A 17,009-nucleotide genomic window follows, 5' to 3' on the forward strand; every position below is an offset into this window, starting at 1 on the left:
ATTCCAAACATTCCTCAGCATTCCTATACTATAAGTAAATGGGTGTAGATTACAATTCTGTGGTTGACCCACCCACCACAGGAATAACCACCCCCCACCAGGGGAGGGGCGGGGCAGCTAAGAGCAGACAGTAAGATCCTCACCACAGAAGAAGCTGAAGATTTCCCCAACACTGGTTTTCCTGACATCTAGCTAGCAGAGACAAAAGTATCTAAAGAAACAAACCACAGCACCAACTCAATCAGGCAGCTCTTAAATGACCAAGCACCAGAGCCACCCCAAATTCTTCTAGTTGGACATCCTAGTTAAACGTCAGAGCTCTGCTGCCAGAGTGCCTTCCTCTGATGAAACGGTGCCAATCGCCGTCAAAGTTGCAAAGTAACTTTGCGAAGAATCCATCCCAGCAGAGAGCCTCAGCCCCTGGATATCATAACTGTGAAGTTAGACGCCACCACCTCCCACTCCCTTTATGGCTCCATTCCTTGGCACAGCTGTTGCAACCCTGCTTCACATCAGAATCACGTGAAGAGTTTCCAACAAATGCCCAGGTTCACACCAGAGCAATCAAATCAGAATCTCTGGCACAGGGCCCAGGCTTCAGCATTTTTAAAGCACTCCCCAAGTGATTCTAATGCACAGAGGATTGAAAATCACTGATCCAGCAAAATAAAAGTACAACTGCAATGTGGTTCAGGGTTGACAAACTACACACAAACTGAGCCAGAGTACCTGGGTCTGAATCCAGGTCCAATTTTGTGTGACCTTAATTTTTTAAGCCCTGGGGGTGCTTCCCTACCTTGTACCAAAAACTGTGGTAAGCATTAACCAAGAATGTATATTAAATCACTGTGTAAACTACAAACCCCTCAAACATTAGCTGCTATCACCACACTTTGAGAGCAAGGCCCATGATCATTTTATTTCACCCTAAACCAGCTGTGCCGTGGTACTAAGGAAACCACCTGATAGATGGCAGGCTCCAAATGTTTGCAGAACAACAAATTCAGTGTTCTCTGTAGAGGAGTGAGGAGTGGTCCAGTGCTTTATGATTAACAACTGATATTTACTGTTAATTACTGCTTGCACTTAACTACATTACAGGCACTATTTCATTTCATTCTCACAGCAATCTCATGATGCAGGTAACTCTAGCTTTGAAACAGGATCAAGAAAGCAAAACATTAAAAATCATATTGCCTAATGATAAGTCAAATCACTGTAATTTATAAATCCAGAGTAAACTTCTGAAGTTTTACGTAATGTGGAAATGTGGTAAATGTGAGAATACAAATATACATATAAAAAATATTCCAATAAAAACAAGACAGATACAAGGTTCTTCTCTAAAAAGTCAGCTTTTCTACTTTAGACAAATTCATTTAAATAAGTTAAAAATGATAAATTTTGGTTCATTAACAAGCAAGGCCCTTTAGAAAAGTTAAACGATGATATTTTTAAAAAAGAACCTGTAGCTTAGAAGGCATTAGAAAGTTTCTTCACTAAAAAGAATTTATTTGGGGCTTCCCTGGTGGCACAGTGGTTTAGAGAGTCCGCCTGCCGATGCAGGGGACACGGGTTCGTGCCCCGGTCCGGGAAGATCCCACATGCCGCGGAGTGGCTGGGCCCGTGAGCCATGGCCGCTGAGCCTGCGCGTCCAGAGCCTGTGCTCGGCAACGGGAAGAGGCCACAACAGTGATAGGCCCGCGTACCCCCCCCCAAAAAAAAGAATTTATTTGTATGGCAAACTAACCTTACTACTTGAAAACTGGCCATAGGAGTTTTTTTTTTTTTTTTTTGGTACGCAGGCCTCTCACTGTTGTGGCCTCTTCCGGTTGCGGAGCACAGGCTCCAGACGCACAGGCTCAGCGGCCATGGCTCAGGGGCCCAGCCACTCCGCGGCATGTGGGATCTTCCCGGACCAGGGCACGAACCCGTGTCCCCTGCATCGGCAGGCGGACTCTAAACCACTGCGCCACCAGGGAAGCCCCATAGGAGTTTTTTAGCTTTTCACTAATATACTTGTCATAAAGATAAGAAAAATCCTACAGTAAATCTTTCTGAAAAGATTAGGACATTAATAAAATATAATTAAAAATAGCTATAATCTACTGATAGCTTAATATCTCCTAAGATTATTATCCCCATTTTATAGATAAGGCTCAGAGGATAATAAAGAGCACAGAGCTAGTAAGAAATAAAGGTGGAACTTGTACCCAGGCAGTCAAATGACCTAACTTTTACTAATTTTCTAAGCTAGCCATATTACTTTTTAAAAAGTTAGCATTTCTATAATAAAAAATATTTAAGACACCTGCAAAGGAAACTACTGTTAATAGTATCACCTCCATGTAATATGTCCTTAAAGATTTGTACACTAAAATCATAGAAATTCCAATGTAACAATAAACTCTAACAAATGAAAAAATTTAGGTAAAAAACATTTTAAAAAATTATTTCCTTTCTCCATAAATAACTTCACAAAAGTAAACAACTACATTTACAAAAATACATGTAAGTTACACAGCAGGAGAAAATAAAAATATCTCACCTGAGAAATATACTTCTTCCATAGTGGCTCATCTTCACTGATATCAAACTCATTCCAGCCATGGAAAGCTCTCCGATGACTTACTTCACATTTGTTTAGACCATTCTGAAGATCAGCCTATGAGATTTTACCCATAAAAGTCACTGAGAATATTAGCAGAAAAAAAAAAGAAAACACAAAAAAAGTACATACGTATGATCACACTTACAGGAACTTCTATGACAGTCAAAACTAATCTATGGGGACAGAAAGCATATCAGTGGTTGCCTGGGGCCAGAGCAGTAGGAGGGATTAGCTGCAAAAAACATGTGGAAGCTTTTCAGAGTGATGAAAATTTTCTACATCTTAATTGTGGTGGTGGTTACATCTGTCAAAATGCAAACTGTACATTTAATATGAGTACACTGTATTTTATATAAATTATACCTCAATAAAAAAAATTTTAATGTAAGCAACAAGATAGAGTTTAACAAACAAAAAAATTATGATTCTCTTTGGAGAAACAGAAATAACACAAACCAGTCAGGATGTACAGAAAACAAAATACCAGTACATTTTAACTAGTTTTCTTCATTTTCACTGTTGTCTTGTTGTTTTCTAAAATTAGTTTCTCCAAAAGATCATGCATGTTTCTTGCTCTCTGAGCCTATCAAAATTCTGAGATTGGTGTTACCTTTTGTTCTTGGACTGTATATTTATTCCAAGCAGAAAATCTGTGGTTCCTAAATTACCCAAAATAATGAAGTTAACATTAACTGGTTCTTGGGACATTTTATGCCCTATGAACACCACCTACATTTTTCAGTCACTGACTCTCGTGATTTATTATTTTAACTATCATTAAAGAATAAATTATTTGCATCTCTAAAATAATTAAGTTTCTCTGGCCAAAAGCTTTATAACAGAGTTCACTAATAGTCTTGTGACACAAATATATTTAGAGTAAGTGGTTTTAAAACAGAGTATAAATACAACTCGCCTCCCAAAAAAAACCTCAAGAAAAGGATAACCGATGTTTTTAATGCCATTCTTAAAATATGTAAATTCTGAAGGAAGAATTTTAAATATTCTTTTCCTCATGTTTCATTAGATTGTGATTTTTAAAACTAGGAAGAGATTAAATTACATAAGCAAAGTTTATTTGCAGTTCTGAACTTGCACTTAGCTTTTACATTAGAAAACACATAAAAAAAGATAAACTCCTAACTCTACTTATGTTAATAATTAAATTATTTTCCTAATCCAACTAATCCTCACAAAGCACAAATAGTCCCTAGCAATACTAATGATCTAGAGTTGCACTGTCCAATCAGGTAACCACTAGCCTCATGCACCTATTTAAATTTCAATGAATAAAAACTAAATTAAATTAATTTCAGTTCCTCCCCTAAACTATCTGTACTTTAAATCCTCAACTGTCATGTTTAACTAGTGGCTACTGCACTGGACAGTGCAGAACAGAATATTTCTGTCATCACAGAAAATTCTACCAGATAGCACTTATCTATAGGGTCTAAGTGACTCATTCTACTATCCACTCCCTTCCTCCCCACCAAGCACTTACTTGGAGAATGCTTGCAACTTCACTGACTGGTAATTCACTTGCTTTTTTTGATGTCAATACAGGAATCATTGTCTCATTTTCAGCATTAGGAATTTTTTGAAAACGTGCAACCTAGGAAATAAAACCAAAGGAAAAATATTTGAATATACTAAACAATTCTAATGCGGTCTAGAATAAATGAAAATTCAAACGTTCCCAGAAACCTTTTTTCACAGTTAGAAAACAAATATTTTCAGACTAATAATGAGTATCCAGTCCTATTAAGATAATTTTATAGTATGTGCTATTCCAGAAAGCACATTTCAAAAATTAAGTCACCAGTGCTAGCTAGAACACAAAATAATTTTCACATTAAAAAAAAATGCTATTTCTACACCAGTGTAATGAGTAAAAAGTAAAACAGATGTCTTGTCTAGCAGATCCCAATGATTACATGGAGTCATAATCCTCTAAACTCATTATGTTTAACGCAAGGGACAAGGAACAGCTAAGCTTGCTCCATTTTAACTACTCCTGTTGACCAGCTCATTTCTTAACTATCCAGAAAGGACACCAGGCTACTCTACCGAAGCACCATGACAGAACATCAGAATTACAAACCCATTCTCAAACGAGGGGAAACAGAAAGCAGAGAAACCAGACAAGCAGAGGACACACAGGTGAATGAAGGGGTTGTGAAGAAGCAGAGTGAGTCACAGAGATGATAGTAACCATGGCACCTACTTGATGCAGCTTCATAAGCAAATGTCTACAGAAAAGTGTTTAACACATTTCTAGAAATAAATCCCCAATCCAGACTTGAATCTTTATAGACAAGAAGTTTTGAAAAAGTATGAGAAAGGGAGAAAAAGCTCCACGCTGAAACTTTAGAGAAGAAAACATTTCAGCTGCCACACATGCACTGATTTAAACAATACTGAAAGTGAAGTGATCATCTTATTGCCAAGATACAAATCTTTAAGCTTTCAGGTGAAATGTTTTCAACCTTGGATAATCAACATATTTAGGATAAAATATTTCCCTAAAAATTGTTTTTGAGACAGCACTTCTTTAAGACAACAAATAAGGTCAAAAAAATAATAATTTAAGTTTCTATTATTATTAAAGTATTATTATAGAGACCTGTATCCATTTAAAAAAAAAAAAAACTTTGTACTTACTCCAAAAAAAACAGTAAATAGCTATGGAAAAAAAAAAAGTGTTTCCCAATGCATCCAAGCTCTGGAACAATCATATACACATTTTCTAATCTCATCTATTACAAAGGCATTGTTAAATATTTAAGTATTTTAAAGAAAAGAGCATAAAGTATTTTTCTTTTAATGAGAAGATACTAGTGACCAAAAATTCTGAGGAAATTGGAAACAGATTACCTTTCCTGACATGGTTATTTTATCTTCTGAAATCATTAAGAAGGATCAAATATGTTTACACTGCCTGCAGTGACAATGAGATTAAGAAAATCTTTTATTTCTAAGATTCACGTACATTAATTTCTTCATATATAATATGAGGATAGTGCCTAAAGTTGTTTGAGGATTACATCCATTAATACATAATTTGACCCACTAGTAATAAATACTGAAATAGCTATTTTCTCCCAAAACTATTTAATATTTATACGCACGTACTCAATAATATAATGAGCTCAATAAATTATTAAGGCTAGTAATTCTTCTATTAGACATACTTCTATTAAACATATCATTAATATATTGGAAACTGCCACCTCCAGTTCAAGAGCCTTACTAATAAAAGTCTTTTTTAAAAGTTACCCTTTGGTAGTTGGTATATAAATAGAGTCTATGTTGGAACACACTTTACATAAAATCCCTCAGGAGCATTACATGGGCCCAAAAGAGCTCAAAAATCTCAACAGAAGGAAGTGAGACTATATTTCATTTAATAAAGGATAAGATAACTCTCTACATATATGAAGGGCAAGAGGGCAACCCCAAACCCAAAGGGTGAGTTTACAGCAGACCAACTTCAGGACTTAGAATGAAGAGTGCCAGATGCTGTGGGTGGTGGCAGAGGCTGGATGGCCAGCCATGATAAGGACCGGTTTCCACAACAGAGGGAGGCCACAGCCCAGTAAATTCTTGGCCAAAAGCAGTGATGTTAACTGTATTTATGCTTACTAGCCTCTATATCAACTTAAAATTATGAAATCATTAAATTTTAATCCTATTTTCTTTTTAAGCAAATGTTACAGAAATTTACCAACTCAGATGGGTCGTTAGTTATATAAATCATAAGAATATTTTAATTTGTTCATTCATTTACTCTTTTAACAAACACCTGCCATTTCTTGAGAATCTGACTCTGTGCTAGGCCCTTAGAATTTAACAGAGAGCAAAATAAGGAGTGCAACTGGAGGGAAACAGAAGACAGGTATTAACAAAGAATAGCAAAAATGAATGGAAACTGATATGATCACTACTATGAAGGAGTCCACGGCTAAGGGCGCTTGCAATCAGAGACTACAATCAGGACAGGAAAGGTCTGATGAGGAAGTGATGCTTATGGAAGTGAGAGGCAAGAAGCTGCCTGAGGGAGGGGATGGAAGAACAGAAGGAACTGAACATGTGAGGAAGGGGGAGCACGGCGAGAGTGAAGCACTAAAGATGGCCAACATTCATCCACTCACTCACTCAGTCCTTTGACACATAATCGATGCTTATTATTCTTGGTACTGGGGACACAAAAGTGACCAAACAGGTAAGAACTCTATCCTCATGGAGCTACATACCAATAGGAAGCAAAAGACCATAAATAATACATGATAAATGTTCTAGAAAACAATTAAGAAAAGAAGGATAAGCAAAGGAGGAGTTACTTCATTTTATATGGTGGGGGCTGGTGGGCACCACAAGGAAGACCTCTCCAGTAAGGTGACATTTGGGCAGAGACCTGAAAGAAGCAAGGGAACCAGCTATTAGACATCTAGGTAGAAATGTCCAGGAGGAAGGTGGGTACATGTGCACCTAGGAGAGGTCCAGGCTGAAGCAAGCACATGTCATCATGAGCATATAAATGGTATTAAATCTGAGGATAAACATACACACCAGCACAGAAGAAAGGGAAGAGCTCTGCAGGCTGACCCTAGGGCATCCTCCCAACAGACAGAAATCCAAGATGAGCAGTGACCAAGAGAAAAGACCAAGAAGGAGCAACCAGTGAGGTAAAAGGAGAACCAAGACAGAAGCAAGTATTTCAAGGACAGTGTAATGGGCTGGGCCAAATGTTACTGAAAAATTAAGATAAGAACTGAGAACTGACCACAGGACTTGGTGACAAGGAGATAAATAAATGAGCTCAGTGTAGTATAGTGGGACCCAAAAATCAGGAGTGGGTTCAGCAGAAACAGCAGGAGAGAAGTTAAGAGACAGCCAAGTATAAGTAATTCCCATTCTGATGCAAAAGAGGAGCAGGGAAATGGGATCATAGACAGAATGAAATGTAGGGTCAAGAGTTGGGTTTTTTTTTAAGATAGAAGAAATAACATCATGTTTGTATGTTGATTAGAATGATAACTAACAACACAGAAGAGAGACAGGACAACTGATAAAGCGATGTTCTGGACTAAATGAGAGGGGTGGAATCTGGCCAATTTCGAATAGGGCTGGCCTTAGGTAACAGTTCATTCAGTTACAGATGGGAAGGCAGAGTAACACAAGTAGGATGCAGGCACGTTGGTAGCTATGGTGGAGGGAGCATATTGAAACACTCCTCTGAGAAATATCTGGATTGAAGAAATCAAGACAACATACAAAGCAAAAACAGGCTAAAGAAGTGGGTGGGGATCCTACAGGGTCCTATGGGCCATACTGTAGAATTTCTATATTGATCTTAAGAGCAAAAGGAAGACCCTGAACTGTGGTATGAAAAATAATAATAATAAATAAAGGCCACAAGTTGGAAAATAAAAGGAGTGGAGAGTAAAAGTGGTGAGAATATGACCAATCTGGAACCTATTACATAAGTCTAAACAACAGCCTAATGTAGCTTGGACAGGGTGATGAGGTGCAGAAATAGTAGAAGTAGAGGTAAAAATGACAGGACATGATGATGAACTAGATTTCTAGCTTGTCTTATATGCTAAATAGTAACACTATTCACCCTGGTAAAGAATACTTGGAGACTCTTTTCAACAAATGGTGCTGGGACAACTGGATAACCACACAAAAAAGATTAAAGCTATACCCCTCCCTCACACCATATAATTTATATATATTAATTCAAAATGGATCAAAAACCTAAATGTAAGAGATGAAACTATAAAACTCTTAGAAGACATGGGCTTAAATCTTTTTGACCATGGCATCCTAGACATAATGCCTAAAGTACAGGAAACAAAAGAAAAAGATTGCACATCATCAAAATTTTAAAATTTTGTGCTGCAAAGGACACCATGAAGAAAGTTAAAAAGATAACCCACGGAATGGGAAAAAAATATCTGCAAGTCATTTGTCTGATAAGGGGCTTATATCTACAATATATAAACTCCTACAATTCAACAAGAAAAAAGGACCAATAACCCAATTAAAAATGAGTAAAAGATTTGAACATACATTCCTACAAAGAAGATATACAAATGAGCAATAAGCACAAGAGAAGCTCCTCAACATCATTAGTCATGAGGCAAATACATATTAATACCACAATGAGATAATACCTCACACCCACTAGGATAGCTAAACTTAAAAAGACTGCCAATAAGACGTTGGAGAGAATGCAGAGAAACTGGAACGCTCATATGCTGTTGGTGAACTGTTAAAAGGTGCAACCACTATGGAAAAGTTTGGCAGCTATTACGTATTATTGTGCTATTATGCAAACATTTCAGCTTATAAACAATCTTTGAGTGATTTAGTAATGCTTCAATTTTGAGACTTATAAAGTACAAGTAAGTTCACAGAAGTTGAAGGTAACCATTTTAACCACCTGAAATAAACCATTTTAAGAGATAATATGTCTTCCACATGTTATTTAGAAGTTCACTGTCTACAGATTCAGGTTTCAGGGAAAACTTCCCTGAGCTAAGCCATGAAGAACGGACAGCAGAGAATAGCTAAGATATGCCAAGGAAGTATTCCAAACAAGAGATGAACACTACTAAAAGTCACAGCAATAGAAATTTAATTTGTATGTAAGTAAGCCAATCTGGCTAAAATGAAAGAACTGTTTTATTATGTACCTCTACCTCTACTAAATGAGTCAGATCTACTCAGACAGTAAGACAAGCTATAAGTCTTTAATTGGATGCATTTAAAAACTGCAGAAACTTTCAGATCTTTAGGATGTTATAATTCAGTCAAATATGGGTCCTATATACATAGGCCCCATAACAGACCTACTGAACGTATATTTCCATTTTACCAGGATTCCCAGGTGTTTCACTCATATTTTTGAGTCTAAGCACCGTTATCCATCAGTTTCCAATTCTCATACAAATCAGAATTATATGGGGGTTGCTACAGACTTGAACTGTGTTCCTCTCTATTCATAAGTTGAAATCCTAACCCCCCAATGTAATGGTATTCAGACATGGGGCCTAAGGGAGGTAATTAGGTTATAAGGGTGGAACCCTCATGATAGGACCAGGGCCCTTAAAACAAACACCAGAGAGAGCCTGCATGTGCATGAGCGGGGCAGGCAGGCAGGCTCTCCCCCCACCCCCACCCTGCCCCGCTCCCACCATGTGAGGACATAACAAAAAGATGACCAGCTGCAAGCCAAGAGAGGACCCTCACCAGCACCCTGATCTTCGACTCCCCAGGCTCCAGAACAATGAGCAATAAATGTCTGTTGTTTAAGCCACCCAGTCTATGATAGCAGTCAGAGCAGACTAAGACAGGGGTCTTCTGTTTCTGTTTTAATCCAAGTGTCCAGGCCCCATCCTATACAGTGTGAATTATTAGGTCTAGGGTGAAGCCAAGACATTTATTTTTAAAAGCTCCCCAGGGCAGGTCTAATGTGCAGCCAATGTTGATAATCACTGGCCTAGAGAATGGGGCTGAAAGGCACAGTTAGATTAAATATGAACATTATAATATTTTATTTTTAAAAGGTAAATACCTTCTAAAATGAGCTACCACCAGAAGTTTATACACTCTCCCTGGGGAAAAATTAATTTTACAAATTCTGTTACTTCATTCAGCACATGAGCAGAAATCTGATTTTTAAAAGAAAGTCAGCAAAGGTAGCCCAAATTACCCAAAAGAAGTCAAGCCATGGGGGAAAACTGAAAATACTTCATCCCTGCAAAGTTGGGGAGTTATTAAACAGAGTTATTAAAAGTTTTCAGGTCAACTCTTTGGCAGTAAGTTTTCCAAGTTTCACTTGCAAGTAATCAGAAAGACCTCTAATGCCCAAGAAAACCAAGTCTGCCAGGCAGTGAACTTGAACGAACCAGGCACCTCTCCACAGTTTAGTAACTATAGCATGGGAAAGCAGGGCTATCCTGGGAACTCTAAAGGCCAAACCATACAATGCTATTATAAAAATGTGAAGAAGGCATACACAGGCAGAAGAAAACAACAGTGACAAAGCAGTTCCAACAACACTGAGGACAGCAGTTCCAAGAACTGCAGGTTCACAGTGATTTACAGAAATCAAGTAGACTTGCTCAATTGCTTGTTGATTAAAGCTAAAAGTGAATGACACTAAACAATCTCACCTAGATGTGGTTGTAATTACTAACACAGAGAAGCTTACGTGCATAAAACACACTCCAGGTAGAAGGGAGAATTCGCACTTTTGGTACGAGCAAGTCATAATTGTAAGAAAGGCCCATGACACTATCATTAGAAATACTAGTGAATTTTGGTCCCAAAGGTATTGACCAAATGACTCCTAGTTTCTTTAACTGACCTTCTGGTTGAGAACAAGGCAGCCAGTATTTTTCTGTAACCCTGTATAAGTGTTTATATCCACACCACACCACACCACACTCAGCAGGCGGGGGGCGCGGGGGTGGGAGGGGGATAACAGTAGAGTACAGCAGGTATCAAACCAAACATCCCCTTCAGAATGGGAAGACAGGACAAGGTCCCATGCCCACTCCAACTTCAAACAATAGTTTTGTTTTTATGTATTCTATGTTTTAGCTTTGGGGGAAAAATAGTATTTAAACAAAGAGTTTTACAGCTTTAAAGGGGGGAGTGTTGGGGGAGGGGGTGAAACACTCTAGTATAGTGATTTTTCAAACTTACTAGTTTCAGGTCAACCCTTGACAATAAAAATTTTCCAAGGTTCACTTGCAAGTAAACAGAAAGACACTAGTAATCAGAGAGATTACTAGTGAACCTCAGAATCACCTGGAGGGCTTGTTAAAACACAGGTGACTGGGCCCCAGCCTGATTTTCTGAATCAGCTGGTCTTGGGTAGGTCCAGAAATTACATTTCTAACAAGTTCTCAGGGAATGTTGATGATGCTGGTCCAGGGACCACTGCTCTGGTCAAGGTCAGACTTGACTAGATCCCAATTTATAATCCCAATTCTATGTCTTGCCATCTCTGTGTCCCAGAACAAGTTACTAACTTCTCTGTCTTTTTTTCTCAGTGGGAAATTGAAATATTACCTATTTTCATTTCAACAAGAGCTAAAAGAAACACCATTTATAGAAGTGTGTAGCATGGTGCCTAGCATGTGGTTCCCTTCCCCTAAGGTTAACACTAGTGATATAACATTTATGCATCTGTCTCGCCCCCACTCTAGATCTTCACATGAGTATGACACGGTTTTTGTCATCTTGGTACCCTCTGCGAAGCTCTTAACAATATCCAGCATCAGAAGTACTATTTGAAAAAAAGAAAATACTGGGATTTTTCTTAATGGACAATTACACAGCAATAGAATAGTATTATCCTGAGACATACCTATGCCTCTTAAACGATGTTTCACTGAAAATACAAAAAGGTGACAGGACTGATCAGAAAGAGTGTATGTAATCATCCACAAATTTAGACTACTATCTTCTACAAGGACTAGGCAAGTCCATGTATTTCACCTTTGAAAGTGTTGAGATCAAGGTTTCCAATTGCCAGACACTGTATTTTACTGGCAAATGTAGCAGCCATGAAAGCAGGAAAAGTCAGCCTGTCCCTGATGAAGCTCTCCAAGGATCAGACTGCTGGCATGGAGCAGAGCAGAAGCTGGCAAGTGTCTCCTTGTGGGCAAGTCTTATTAATAAGTGAGGTGTTTATCAAGAATACAGGTTCTAGAAGTATTCTTGGCAAAAAAATTAAAGCTGCACCGTGACCAGTGGTAACTAGGTCTAGAACAATGGTTCTCAACCCCAACTGTATGTTAAAATCACCTGGGGAGCTTTTAAAAATTCCTACAACAGCCAGAACTCCAGACCAATTAAATAAGAATCCACAGGAATGGTCCCAAGGATGGGTGGGTACCAGGGATAGTTCTTTTTTAAAAAACTCCCGAAGTGATAACATACAGTCAGTGCTCTTATTAACCCATCCATCAATTTACAAGAAATACAGGAGATAAAGAAGCACATTAAATTACCTCAAAAGAATGTACTCAGCAAATTCCAGGCTGTGGGAAATTCTACAGAACAAACAACCTGATTTTGTAAACAAACTACAAGGAAAAGAAAAGAAGGAACATTTTTAGACTAAGAGATATTTAAGAGATATTTACGGCCCAATTACGGCGTGTGGGCTGTATTTCAATCTTGATTCGAATAAATAAACTTGGGGGAAAAAAATCAATCTGAGATCACAGTTGCATTTAACTGTTTTATCTCTTTCCTTAAATCTGAAACAGTTCCTCACTCTTTTTGTCTTTCATGACCTTGACACTTTGGAAAAGTACAAGCAGGGAGTACTATAGTGATCTCCTACAAACTACAACTTCGGTTTGATTTTTCTAAATGGATGCAAGTGATGCATTTTGGGGGAAAGGGAAACACCACAGAAGTAATGTTGTATCCTCCTCAAAACATCATTATCAAGAGGCATATGATGTTTATGAGAAATGGAATACTGTCTGCCATATCAGTAAACAAAGGATTTCACAGTCATCATTGATTGCAGCCACTAACCTATGGTGAGCTGGTGAGCCCTGAGGAAACTCCGGATATGGAAGCACAAGATACTGGCCCCAGATAGCTGAGGTACGTATCAAAGGAATGATTTCAGTGTGCCCAGACTCTTACATCTTCCCATACAAAGAAAGGCGCTAAATTCCTTAATTTGGGATATCTGGTTTTCTTTAATTAATAATAATCTTTTGATGTTCAGAATACCTGCCCTTTGTTGCAAAACTCCTATATATCCTGGATCCCCCCTCTGCCTCCTCGGAGCAGTTCTCTAAGGGTTACTTGAGATGCTGCCTCCCGGGCTTGAAGTCCTAAAAATTCCCACTGAATAAAACATAACTCTCAACTTTTAGGTTGTGAATAATTTTTAGTTGACATTTATTATAGATTTGTCTCCCCAGAATTCATATGTTGAAGCCCTAACCCCGACGATGTGACTATATTTGAGACAGGGCCTTTAAGGAGGTAATTAAGGTAAGTAAAGTGGTAAGAGTGGGGCCCTAATCCAAGAGGACTGGTGTCTCTGCAAGAAAAGGAAGACCAGAAGCAGGCACACACAGAGGAAGGGCCACACGAGGTGAGAAGGCAGCTGCCTGCCGCCAGGAGGCCTCACCAGAAACTAAGCCTGCCAACACCTTGATTTTAGACCTCCAGTCTCCAGAACTGTGAGAAAATGAATTTCTGTTAAGCCACCTAGTCTGTGGTATTTTTGAGTACTTCCTAACTTTCTGGCACCAAAAGATATTCAAGCTTATCTCTGCATCTTCCTTGCCCCTACAGTAGAATCAGCCCCTTCTCCAGGGAGCCTTAGTTCCTTTCATTGACAAACATTATTCGGAAGTGTCATGGCTTTAAGGCCTTCACCACAGGCTGAGTTAAGGAATATATACATATATGCACAAACACATAGCTATATCTATTTTTATATTTATCTGTAAATATGTTAAAAACCATGAGTCCATACTGAAGCTGCCAATGCCAATCTAACTCTACAGAAGTTCATTACAGCATTTTCCCTTTCCTTATCTGGAACACTTTTCTCTTACAGTGAAAAACCTGACTTTCATTATCACCATTATATATATTTATTTGCTCTAATCTAGAATACACAGAGTAGTTTTGGAGTTCTAACCATATCACTGTAAAAAAAAAATCTAACTCGAGTACGGTATTTGTGTACAGTTCTGTCTTTAGTCTCAAGTTTGTTTATAGTTCTTTTGTCAACAGCCTTATATAGTCAAAACCCTGTATTCCTAAATTACTTAGGTTAGTTCTTCCCATGCCCACCCTTCAGTGTGGTTATGTTATTCATTTGAAATATAGTTAGGTTCATTTGTTTCTGTTTGTATTATTCCATTTGGGATTTGGGGCATATTTTTTCCCATCCTCTCCCCCATCCTTGTTAATCGTGTTTATTTGAGTATATAAAACATTAATTTAGTTCTAACAGTTAAAACTACTCAAAATAGGTAAAATCAGAGAAGTGTCAAGCCCTCTCCATCCTTTCAATCTCTCTGTACCCCACCCTCTTTATATAACCAATCTTGTTTCTAGTTTAACTTTCCTATGTTTCCTTCTGTTCAAATGAGCATGTGTGTTTATTTTCTTATTTCCTCTTCTTGTGCTTAGAGTAACATAACCTGTATAGATATTCTCTTTTTCACTTAACAGTATATCCTGGAGATCAATTTATCAGTCAGAGTTCAGTTCAGATATCTTCCTCATTCTTCCTATAGCTGCATACCACTGTTTTATACACACACACACACACACACACACACTCTCTCTCTCTCTCTCTCTCTCTCTCTCTCTCCCTCCATACACCATAGTTTATTCAGCCACTCTCCTACAAAGGAGATTGCACACAATGACCCATAAATAACCCTGCATATGGAATTTCATATCTTTGGAGTTGTACCTTCAGGGAAAATTCCTACAGTTGAAACTGATAGCTCAAAAGGCAAATGCATATGTAGGGCTTTGTTGCATATTGCCAAATTCTCAAAAAAAGTTGTACCAGTTTGCCTTATCAGGAATGTATAATATGTGTCTGTTTCCTCATACCCCTGCCAATAGGATGGACGGTTATACTTTAATTTTTGTCAATCTGACAGCTAAAACATGGTATCTCAGTGCACTTAAATTTGCATTTCTCGAATTATGAATTTAAAAACATTTCATATGTTAGGGGCCATTTTCATATGCTGGGGCGGGTGATTATCCTTAATGTATTTTGATCATTTTTCTATCAGGTTACTGTAGTAGATTCTCTCAAATTTTATATATATATATTCTCTCAAATTTTAAGAGTTATTTATATATTAGAGATCTCAGCCCTTTATCTTGACATATTGCAGATATTTTCTTCTAATCTATCAGCTGTCTTCACTATATGTTTTTTGCCATGCAAAAAAAAATTTCATTTTAATGTAATAAAATTTATGAATCCTGTCTCTTACTTTCTATTTTGAGTCATTCTTGAAGACTCAATATTAAGAACATATTTTAAGAGCTAAAATGCCCAGTTCCATGAACTATCTGGTACTCAATAACTAAGGGTATAATGACTAAATATTACACGAGGTAGAACTTAGAAAGTAACTGCCAAACTTAACAATACAGAATCTTTAAAGAAAAAAAAAAAAAAACAGTATGTCTTGGTCATAATCACAAAATTCAATGATCTACCTCACACAATATACAAATATTAGATCAAAATGGAGCAGCTACCTAAATGTAAGTACTAAAAGCCATAAAACTCTCAGAAAAAAAAAGAGGATCAATCTTCATGACCTTGGATTCTTGACAATGGACTCTTAAATAAGATACCAAAAGCACAAGTAACAAAAAGAGAAAAAATAGATAAACTGGACTTCATCAAATTTTAAAACTTTTGTGTATCAAGACATTATCAAAAAAATGAAAAGACAACCTATAGAATAGGGGAAGTTATTATAGATTATTTATCAATAAGGGTTTAATATCCAGAATATATAAAGAACTCCTAAAACTAAACAACAAAAATACAAAAAACCCCATTAGAAAATGGTCAAAGGACCTGAATAGACATTTCTCCATTTGTGTATGTATAAATGGCCAATAAGCACATGAAAAGATGTTCAACATCATTAGTCATAATGGAATGCAAATCAAAATCATAATGACATACTACTTCATATATACTATGATGGCCAGAATTTTTTCCTTAATTAAAAAAAAAAAGGAAAATGAGAAGTGCTGGTGAGGATACAGAGAAACTGAAACTCTTGTTTATTGCTGATGGGACTGGAAAATGGTGCAGTTACTGTGCAAAACAGTTTGATGGTTCCTCAAAAAGCTAAACATAGAAAAATCATATGACCCAGCATTTCTACTCTCAGGTATAAACCCAATATATAATTAAAAACAGAGCCTCAGATATTTGTAGACCAATGTCTAACGCAATATTATTCACAACAGCCAAAAGGTGGAAACAACCCAAGTATCCATCCACAGATAAACAGATAAACAAAATGAGGTATATACATACAATGGATTACTATTCAGCCACAAAAAGAAATGAACTTCTGATACATATACAACATGGATAAACCTTGAAAATATGCTAAGTGAAATAAGCCAGAAACAAAAGCACAAATACTGTATGAGTCCACTTACGTGAAATATCTAGAATAGGCAAATTCATAGAGGCAGGAAGTAGATTAGTGGTAACCGGTAACAGCGGTAAAGAACAGGATCACTGACCCTTTTCAAGTTTACCTATATTAGCCATATTACCTCCAACTTAAAAAAAACCTCCAAAATGTACACTTCTTTGAACAAAAGTGCTTCT

General features: G+C 37.4%; 1 protein-coding gene across 7 annotated transcripts in view; it reads right to left on the minus strand.

The window, feature by feature from the left end:
• Positions 1–17,009, minus strand: part of ATP2C1 (ATPase secretory pathway Ca2+ transporting 1) — a 119,719-nt gene that overhangs the window by 63,015 nt on the left and 39,695 nt on the right. For 5 of the 7 annotated variants that reach the window (XM_060149856.1, XM_060149852.1, XM_060149859.1 and 2 more), the window contains 2 exons: positions 4,113–4,223; positions 2,549–2,665 (listed from right to left, as the gene is read on the minus strand). In XM_060149856.1, the coding sequence (XP_060005839.1) occupies positions 2,549–2,665; positions 4,113–4,223 (228 nt within the window). Of the gene's footprint in view, positions 1–143; positions 212–2,548; positions 2,692–4,112; positions 4,224–6,951; positions 7,026–17,009 lie in introns of those variants that run through there. The other 2 variants (XM_060149855.1, XM_060149858.1) reach the window with 2 other exon arrangements.

This window comes from Lagenorhynchus albirostris, chromosome 5, assembly GCF_949774975.1.
Source record: "Lagenorhynchus albirostris chromosome 5, mLagAlb1.1, whole genome shotgun sequence".
Lineage (NCBI taxonomy): Eukaryota > Metazoa > Chordata > Mammalia > Artiodactyla > Delphinidae > Lagenorhynchus > Lagenorhynchus albirostris.